General features: G+C 40.2%; 2 protein-coding genes across 2 annotated transcripts; both read right to left on the bottom strand.

Moving 5' to 3' along the window:
* Positions 1-3693: 3693 nt before the first annotated feature.
* On the bottom strand, positions 3694-5508 carry LOC118423412 (transmembrane protein 272-like). The gene is made up of 2 exons (XM_035831554.1): positions 4676-5508; positions 3694-4514 (listed from the first exon to the last, which is right to left on the bottom strand). Exon 1 carries the CDS (start codon positions 5341-5343, stop codon positions 4678-4680), a length of 666 nt encoding a protein of 221 aa, XP_035687447.1. The 5' UTR covers positions 5344-5508; the 3' UTR covers positions 3694-4514; positions 4676-4677.
* Positions 5509-6203: 695 nt separating this feature from the next.
* LOC118423410 (transmembrane protein 272-like) lies at positions 6204-9018 on the bottom strand. The gene has a single exon (XM_035831552.1). It carries the CDS (start codon positions 8350-8352, stop codon positions 7636-7638), a length of 717 nt encoding a protein of 238 aa, XP_035687445.1. The 5' UTR covers positions 8353-9018; the 3' UTR covers positions 6204-7635.
* Between the last annotated feature and the right edge of the window lie 1356 nt (positions 9019-10374).

Here is a 10374-nt window from a genome sequence, read left to right as displayed (position 1 = left end):
AAGCTCCCGACTGGATGCCATCGTGTGTACGGTACGGTCCTTTCTTCACGACTTGAGGACTGAGAGTCAGATTTGCGAATGTTGGAGGTAGCCACCCGCCGGCGTATTTATACACTGTAGTCTGTATGCCCCCTTTTGTGTACGTAATGTGCAAATAGCAACCAATCAAAACACAGAGGTCAAAGCCTACGTATCAGGTATCAGGTGTCTACCTGCCTTTCTTTAAAACGTCTGCATGGCCAATATTGTATACTATATCTTTTTAATATTGTTCTATTAAATCGAGTCAATCAGGGGAAAGTATGTCATGTCATAAGGTTTTAAAATCATTTCAAAGTCAACCTTAGTTTTCTATATCTTTACTTCTGTTTCCAGTATTCGCACAATCATAGTTTCTTACTTTGTGACTAAAATTCGTAGCACTAACTGAATACTTAAGGCGAAACACAATACTCGATTTTGTTGTCATGATGGTTTATTATGCTCCTAAAAACCTATAGGTCGTTGGAATACTGCAACTACAGCTCAAAAACACTTAGTTTATGACGCACCTTTCTTCTGTTCACTTCAAGGTCCTTCCAGAAAATTCGATCCCTTCAATTCTATGCCTACCACAATTACAAGCTCGAGTGTTGCTGAATGGCATCTAGACGACCTCTAGGTTAGCCATGATAAAGCGGCCAACTATCATCATCATCGAACGACCGATTGGTCGCACAGACAATCTAATTAGCCTATCGACCAATGACAAAAGACCTACCATCATCATCATCAAACGACCTATTGGGTGTACGTATTCGCCCATTCACGAAAGGCGTACTATCATCATCGCCAAGTGACCGGTTGGTCGTGCTTGCTAGGTCGGAAGGCTCACTATCATCATCATTGAATGACCGCTTGGGCGTCCGCACCACTCGAGCAAGACGTCATTTTCTTTTGTCCAATCAAAGTGCTTGTCTGTAATTCGATCAACCGTACCTTTTTAACTGGGGCTTAGCGTTACAGCTGTCTTCCGATGCACCTGCATTATGTTGTTGTATGGTGGAGGTAAGCCATTAGAAAGGATTGAAATCCTTTAATACATGGTTAAAGAAAAACACTACTTTTGTAAATTCCTTCACGAAAAATGGTATGAATGTAAACCATGCTTTCTATTTTCTACTGACATATCGCTTTATCAATAAATTATTAGCTCATATCGATGGTAGACTGGTGTTGTCGCTGCAGTTTAATGTGGGGCATGAAGGTTGGTCATCGTAGTAACAAATATAGCAATAAACAATTTGGGAAAATTTGGATTCACTTTACCATACAAACACCAACCAATTCGATAATACCAAGAAAAATGTATAGACCATACACTGGTAGCATGCGTATGCCAAAAAGGTGTGTGCGTATGTTGGATTATATACTGTAGTACATTGTGCATACGGTACTAGTGATGTATATTACGTAACGTTATAATGTTTTAGTATGTCATATGGGAATACCCAGAATCAAGGCCTAATCGTATGTTTTTCACCCACAGTCAGAAATGTCATTTGTTACAATAAGAAAGTCGCAGAAAAGCTGCCTTTTCGTAGCTTTAAAAAAACCCATATCGCATGGAAAGTCTCCTCTGTACAAAAGGCACTTTTGAGATGGGTCCAAAGATACCAAAAAATCACGTACACTTGTGTATTAATCAATAAATATTTCAATAAATCTTTTGTTGTCATTTCTAGTTCACCTATTTCACACTCGTACCTGTATTAAAACTATCATCAACGTATTCTACTAACGCTGTGTCTTGTTGACAAAAGTTAACTTCAATCCTAGACAATATGTGGCCTACTACAAAATAGTTATCCTAATTCAAACGTAGACTTCGTATATATTATGTTGTTGATTTACAAGTGTTGACGTACTGAATATTTCTGCACATAACCCATCATCATTTGTGCATTATTTTTGACCCCAGATGGTCTTAGAATAAATCTTTTTGACACTTCGGGGTTATCTAAACATTTACTGAGCGGGAAGTTGATCAACCATACAGTGTTTAACTCCTCAAACACTGATTAGCAAGCTAACGCGTGTAACATTACTCTGTATTACTGTAAATGCAGAAACTTTCGCGGTGGTTCTATGTTCGCGGTTTTCGCGGTGGCCACTTCAACGCGAACTTAAAAACCACCGCGAACATTTTCCATGGCAGTAAGAGAATACAGTGCATGGTGGTACCGCGAGAGTTCTTATTTCGCGCTACAGCGAAATTAAATACCGCGAACTTAAGTACATTTGCAGTAGTTTGTTGGCACTTCGAAAATGACTTCTAGGGCAAAACACTTGACCTTACATGCATCGTTTGTCTAGTTAATTCACATACCACTATATTTCCGTAGCCTGGTCATCAGTCTTTCACAAGGCTTTATACTGGACTTCTGCGTTGTAAGGCCCCCTTTCCACTAGACGGCGATCGCGGTGGGCTGTATATCCTACACTTTAACACTGGTATCATACAAAACGTAAAAGCTAAAGTGTGACTGAGGAGACAACAAAACACACAAAATGTACAAAGATTCGTTTCTTTTCTATACAATCCGTTGGGTGATCTGTCAAATTTGAGGTCGCAGAGAGCGCGCGCCGAGAGCGCCGTCCTAGTGGAAAGGGGGTAAGCGTCCATCTCCTCTTGGCTATCTAAGTCCAGCCAGCGTGAATTTCAACAATAGCCAGGGGGGTGGGGTAGAATTTCCTTCGGGGTAGGTTAGACATGATGCCGAATAACTGGTCTGTGTGAGCCCTTGGAAGAAATTGGATCCTTGGCTACTATTTCGGGCGTCAAAGTGTTTGCCTAGACACAAAATCAACCTTTAAGCTTGCTGTCAACTCAACTATTCATATGTCATTACTTGATATATTGTCGTTTTGTGAGGGCCAGTGAAATCCGGGACCACAGTACCTCCGGTCACCTTGCATGAGTATGATCAAGAACTCTTATTTACTCCAAAATAAAAACATTTGTTGTGTAAATAATGGTTTTAATTCCGTGTTTTCTGTCATGCATCAGATACCGGACCCTGAGATTGGTTGGCATTCAGCATGGCATTGTCGATATGCAAGAAATACGTCAACAAGAGAAACTTAGCATAGGGGTGGGCGGCGTTACGCTATGACATGTAGCTAGACCGACAGTACCGTTTTACAAATTCCACACTTTTGCATAGAGTTGGCTCAGTTAGCCAGTACAGATACAACATCATGCTCAAAAAGTCAATATTTGATTATAAAAAAAAAACTATTACTATTATATACAGTGTAGAAGTGGTGTTCAGAAATTGTGTCAGACATTCGTTGCCCGAGGCGTATAGCAAGAAAATTGCTCAATGAAGCACATGCCCCTTTTGTCTCCAAATTGAGGTTTCGGTAGGGGACAAGTAGTGACCGGGATTTTTACGCCCGCCTCCCTTTGACCAAAAATAACGCAATCATTCAAGTTAGCTATGCTGTTCGCAATAAACCTGTCTCTCTTTTTGGATTTTCAAGTGTACTTAAGTTAAAAATCAAACAGAAGATTGAATTGATTTACGATAAGTAGGAATTTCATGCATACTCATATTTGGGGCTTACTGCCCGACATAAACCTGTCTTTAAGTAACGTGCCTTTAAAATATGTAATGCACTTTTAGCCTAGTCAAAAAATATGCAAAAAACGCGGCTAATACAATGTACTTGCCCCATAGCGGCTTGACTGCAACACGTTTGTTAAAGGCTCAGTACAAATTGTATTACAAATGTACTTTGGTGAACAGTGCAATTCAGTTAGCGCCATGGACATCTAGTTAACTGGTAGACTGTTATTTTGAATGATTGAATAAAAACAAAATCATCAACACTGTTTGAAGAATACCGTTTTATCTCACCACCTCATCATTGTTATGTAGTCTACAATCCTACATGACACTAGTTGATTTATATTTGAAATACACTGGAAATCTCTCAAATGTCCAAGCCACTTTGTATTCAAATTTCTCCAAAGCAACTTTTCATATGCAGGTTTTGCAAAATATGTTTTGGCTTAAATATAATAAAGTTATCAAAAATGTATTCGTATAATGTCACAGAAATTAGGCAATGTTATATGTTGAGAAGCACGCTTTGTTCAAAATACATGTACTGTAAACAAATTGTTGGCGTATAAATATTGAGATTCAGCATATTTGTACTACAGTATACTAAGTATAAGTAACATAAACAGTAACCTACTAAATGGAAAAATCGTGATTGGAAGACGGCTGTGTATTTAGTATAATTACTATCTCAAATATCAGATAATGTGTACGATAGACAGTCTACAATTTACTTGTCAAACTGGTATGGCACAGGCTTATGTGCTAAGTAGTTGGGGCCCAAAAGGGGCGTTACACCTATACAATAACCCTTAACACACATAAGCAAAAAACTACAGAATTCTGTAGTAACCAAAATAGTACTTGAGAACTAACGTTCAACAAGTGTAACACTAGTTCACCTTTATCCGTGGAGCAACCTATATTCGTTGTTTTCAAAGACAGGGTATATGGGGAAACATTATAGCAATTTTAAACCACAATCCGTTGACTTGGTACCCCTAAATGCCCTGTTCTAAGAACAACGGATATAGCTTACCCTGTGGATAAAGGTGAATTGGTGTTATATCTACGATTGTTCAGATCTTGCAGCTGCGGATCCGAATACGACTGCAGCACAGCAGCAACAGCACATCATGACCCCAAGGAATATGTAGGTAACCGTGGTAGCCCAAAAAGCGAACAGATACAGCGTAGGCTGGCAGTAGTTGGCATCGGTCGCATCCTTCATGTTCACGGTCGTGTACACGGAGTAGATCCACACGTTTCCAGCGATGAACCAAGCGAGGATGAAACATCCAAGGAGACCGTCCAGGGGGTTCGGCTTGGCGTTCTTCTCGGTCTCATTCTCTCGGTGGTTGCGGAACCTCTCCCCGAGCGACATGATGTTCTTGGCGGCCGAGAAAGATCCCATGACGATCAGATAGATCGGGATCATGCGCTGGATCGTGCAGTCGTGTAGGTACACCGCTCCGATCACTATATAAGCGATTGGGAGGGCTAGCATGAACCCTATACCTATAGTACAGCCGACGCTGCCTGCTATGAGGGCTGATGCCTTCTTAGCGAAGTCCACGTTTCCATCGGATTCTTCGCTAGCCTTTTTGATTTCCCCATACAGCGAGGAATATGAGGGAGGGCCTGCGTCGGTTTTGTTGTCGACGGTGCCGTAGGAGGGTGGTTCTTCGGTGTCGAAGTTGGAAGCGAGTGCCTCGACGTCTTTCTCGGTCGACATGGTCGTCTGTGGGCGGTGAGAGGTGGCTTTGGCCCCGGTAGAACAGAGAAAAGTCGTCCGGTAAAGTTCGTAGTAGGGGAGGGGAGTGGTTGTCTGTGGTTCTTTGTTCCGCCTCAGGTGTTTTGAACATGCACGGATTGCGTATTCAAATTGGACGATCCGATTATTCTGACGGGGGTTACAGCAAGTTATTTTTGAGTCTGCCACGCCTTCTTGTTTACGCTACGAGTTTCCAATTTCGTTAACATCCTGTAACCAATGTTTACACATTTTGTCGTCCGATAGGGCATTGAAGCATACTTAGATTGTTAGCATATTGTTAGTTTTAATCGTAACGCTTTAGAAAGGATAACTCTGACTAAAATACTAGAGTAGAAGCCGTTTAATTGCACACCCCATTTTCCAGGGTATTTCGTGCAATTATCCGGGTGGTGTAATAATGCGAAGGTATCCAGCTGGACTGCAATGGTTTGGGATTTTTTAATCCCGTGCAATTAACAGAAGTGTGTGGTAATCCGTCACGGTGCAATTAACTGACTTCCACTGTACTTCATTAAACCGTAGAAAACATGTATATACTTTTATTTAGTCTTGTAGCTTTTGACTTCTTTGTCTATTGCTGTTACTATGTTGATAAAGGGGAAAATAACGTACTTTGTCTAATTTCTAACTGACACTATAAATATATTGTCTTTGTTGATAACACAATACAAGAAAACATTCTTTTCAAACAATAGTAAAATTTATGACTTTTTTGTTAACCTTTTTGCAATAAAGCTATATTACAACAGTTACTGTAAGACATTTTTTAAATAGTCGACATTTGTAAACTTGCAAACAATACTCAACAAAACAATGAATTGGATTCACAAATGTCTTTATTCTGTAATTATAGATCATAAACACATTTGGTGTATCATTGACAATCATTTAATGTCTTGAATTATAATTTCAAGGTAAAGTAAAACCATTAACACACTATTGAATTAATTTTCAAAATAAGATTATATAAAGAAACAGTTCTAGTGCTACTTTACGTATCAAATTGATAGAAAAACTTAACTAGCAGATACAATGGCATACTGATAATGAAAAGCTTAATACATTTAAAATTACCCAAACCGACATGCACCGATATAAAACACAATATATCTTTGTTATACGTTGTGAAAAATAAACATAAATGTCCCTGAAGAAAACACAAAATTGACATTACATACCACAATAAGCATATAATATAAACATTACACTCAATGCGGTGCCATGTTCATGACTTCATCTAATAACTCATATTGTCGAAGCAGTGATTTCAATTTTCTTAGAACTTATAACCCAGTCCGATCCCACTCACATTTTTTGTTAATCTGAAAAACATATGGTATTGTGAGTGTTACTCTAAATGTCCAAGCAGAGATTCAGCTCCGGCAGTTACTAGTATTTGACATGTTTTTATACGTCGGGTTTCTATTTTGTCCCCTTTTCTTCATGTTCACCGGCCTTATATAAAATCTGATGAAAAATAGAAAGCCAGACAAAAACACCTAAATAAAGCACGTAAAACAACAGTCTGAACCCAACCTCTGCTTGGAGAGTGCTATGGGCGTGGCATATCATACTGGACACTAAAGTAAATGCGGGTAGCATGGTGGTATGGCATAGTTTCTTTGGGCGTGGTTTCTGACCAACACCCAAAGAAAATACAGGGGCACGCAGTGCTCTAGATAAGTCGGCTGTCCATTGTGTCCAACTACAAGCGGAACCGTGTGGATTGGATAGAATTCTACGGTCTAATTAAATTAGTTCTGCACCCAGTCGTCGTCTTTCTTGAAAATACGCAATATATGTAGGTGAAAGTTGTAAACCACACAATTCAACTTCTATCAATTTCACGTTGCATTTTATCTTGCAACCTAGATGACAAAGTTATCCCTATCTTTTAAGAAAATTTGAGAAAGTTAGATTGTTCTTTTACCGGTTAACCGCACTGAGATTATGTTAAGCCATTGATTCAGGGAATAGTGCGTTACCCAAGGCCAAACAGTTTACCTCCATGATTTAACAACGAAGGAAAAGAAAAAAAAAAACATTTCAAAACCTGTATTTCTGACATGCAAATGCCAAACACAAAACGACACATACTTTAACCGGTATACCTCACTGAGACTATGTTAAGCCATTGCTTAGGTAAGAACGCGGTCCCAAGGCCAACATGTTTGCCGCCATGATTAAACAACAAAGAAAAAGAAAAATATTTCAAAACATGTATTTTTGGGGCCAAACCCAAAATGACACTTACGATACTGTATACTCGTCTTTTGAACCCTTGCCCTTGGCACAACAGCATATAGCAAAACATCCACAACAGAAAAACAGAACACAAAGAGCTGCCATGATGTACACAATTGTAGTCACCCAGAAGGCGAACTGGTACATGGAAGGTTGACAGTACATAGCACTGGTCGGGTCCGTCAGATTCACTGTCGTGTACACGGAGTAGATCCAATAGTTCCCAGCGATGAACCAACCGAAGAGGAAGCAGGTGAGCACGCCTTCTACCGGGTTGGGCTTGGCGTTCTTCTCGCTCTCGTTGTCTCGGTGGTTGCGGCATCGCTCGGCGAGCGAGATGAGACTCTTCACCAGGTAAAAACAGCCGAAGACGAGCAGGTAGATGGGTATCATGCGCTGGATGGGGCAGTCTTGTTTGTGAACGCTCAGCGCGCCAACAGCAATCATAGCCACCGGTACAACCATGAGCAGCGCCCCGCATACTGTGCACCCCTTGCTGCCCGCTACTGCCGTCGAAGCCTTCTTCCCGAACTCGACATTTCCGTCCGATTCTTCTCTTGCCGCCTTGATTTGCTCTAAGATGGAAGCGTATGAAGGAGGAGGAGCGTCGCCGGCTGTGTTTTCTGTCGGGGTGTATTTTGGCGGCTCTTCTGTGGTGGTAGTGGGGAGATCGGAAAGAGGCACACCACCCTCGCCGGATTCGACGTCTTTTTCGGTCGCCATATTGTCGTCAACAACGCTAGCGTGGTAGATCTTGTCTCTGAAGGAGGGCTGCGTGCACGCTTGATCAAAAGCGCGGGAGAAGAATGAAGTGGGCTTGCCGAGGTCGAGGATTAAGAAAGGTTTTCACTAAAGGGCGTGGCTAAAACCTGTCGCATCCCGCCACAATGTACATAAAACCACGCTATTGATGATGAGTCAGTTCGGAGTCAAATTTTCCACAGTGAATAAAAGACGTTGTTTGCCTTATCTTCAAGCAGATACGAGGGACCGGCTTGGGTTACACGTCTTTCTTTGTGCGTCCTATTATTCTTATAAGCCTTTCTAGTGGTGCGCATTCAATTTGTTTTTGTTGTATAGAACTTTGCCATACTAGCTTGCCGCATGGCGTGCCTGCTGTCATGCCTCGCGCCTGCAAATCTGGTTTGTTAGGGTGGGTTCACACGTGCGTATACGTTCAAGTCCTTATAAATAAGATGAGCTCCGTGTGGAGTTCTTAGCCTCTACCATACTCCACAGGTTGCTGGAAAATAGTCTGGAAAAATATAGTTAGCTGGGTCTCATACCATACTTATCGGCTGGCTAACTCCTTTGGTATATATATTTGTACGATTTCTACTATTTTTACAGTAGACTGTGGAGACTGGCAAAGGTTCCATACGGACCTCATACGTACTTGAAAATATACGCCTAATGGGAAGCTATACTGAGAACATAAGACGACAACATGTCCCCACCTTTTTCGATTCTAAGAATGTAAGAATGGCTGTCTTTGTTTTCAAAACAATAAATCAACATGGATAACACATTGCACATGTGTATGTAACTTTTTTTCTGAATCTTTAAACTTTGTTCTATAGCTTCTCTTCGTTTGAGTAGAAGAAATCACTTCAATGAAAAAAAACGGACAGAAAGACAATGAATAGTCTCATCACGTTGGTAATTTAATCTTTAAAGATTCCTTGCACGCAGTCAATATTTTTACTGCATGTACCGTGATTAGCTGAGATACAAGGTTGGTTAGTCTCGTTTGGAACTGCATCCTTCACACTGCAGCGCCACCTAGCTGTAGTGCGAGGTATAACAGGTTGGTAATGCCCTGAGAGAAGTCACCGTGACGTCGGCATTTAAAAAGCATTGTTCGTGTGTAAATACGTTGCTATTAAGCTGATATATCACTGAAGCTGTGGCATGTTGGCGACCTCATTGCTGTACGTTTGCGATTTGTTGGGCTGAACGTTTTGACAAAGTGCTCAAAAAAGTGGGGAAAAACGAATCTTTTGACGCTTTGTGTGCTTCTTTTTCTTTTACTCATACCTGTGCATTTTGTTTGGTATTCCCATAGATATCAACACAAACCCAGTTTACCAACGTGCCGTAGTTCTTGTAAAATATCCACTTCATAAACTAGCAACAATATTTTAAAACATTTTGTTAAGTTATGAAAAGTCAAAACTTCCGAAACCTTTTGATAATAAAATTCTACTCAACTCAGTATATGATGGACAGGTATACATGCAAAATTCTCTCTATTTATATGGTACAAGTGCATTACATAATGGATATAGTGACAGTTGAAGATGACGTTATATCCAGACTGAACTTGCGACATACACAAAATGATAACGCAACACATAACAAAAAGAAATAATATATATGTAGAACATCTAAAGTAAACAAAAAGCTCTACCACTCAACCTCGTGTATGAATATTATATAAAAGGTAGCACTCTCCGTTTAGTGAATATAATTAAGATAATAATTAGTTATCAATGCATACCGTCATACAACCACAACACTACGAAAACAACATCTTAACTGCATATCACTATCAATGATATCACATTTATGTGTACCATAACAAGTGGGTTAACATATATCATATATTTTCAAAATGTTATGAGTACACGCCTAATTGCATGTGACAATATCAATGAAAAAGATTGTTAAATGATATGAAAATCTTTTGAGCTGTGGTTAGTATGATTTCATGGGGTCACTCTTTTTGGTCTTCATGACCTCTGC

The sequence above is a fragment of the Branchiostoma floridae genome, chromosome 9 (genome assembly GCF_000003815.2).
Source record: "Branchiostoma floridae strain S238N-H82 chromosome 9, Bfl_VNyyK, whole genome shotgun sequence".
NCBI classification, from domain to species: Eukaryota; Metazoa; Chordata; class Leptocardii; order Amphioxiformes; family Branchiostomatidae; genus Branchiostoma; species Branchiostoma floridae.
Note: the sequence above shows the minus strand (reverse complement) of the source record. Positions and strands in the feature narration are given on the sequence as shown.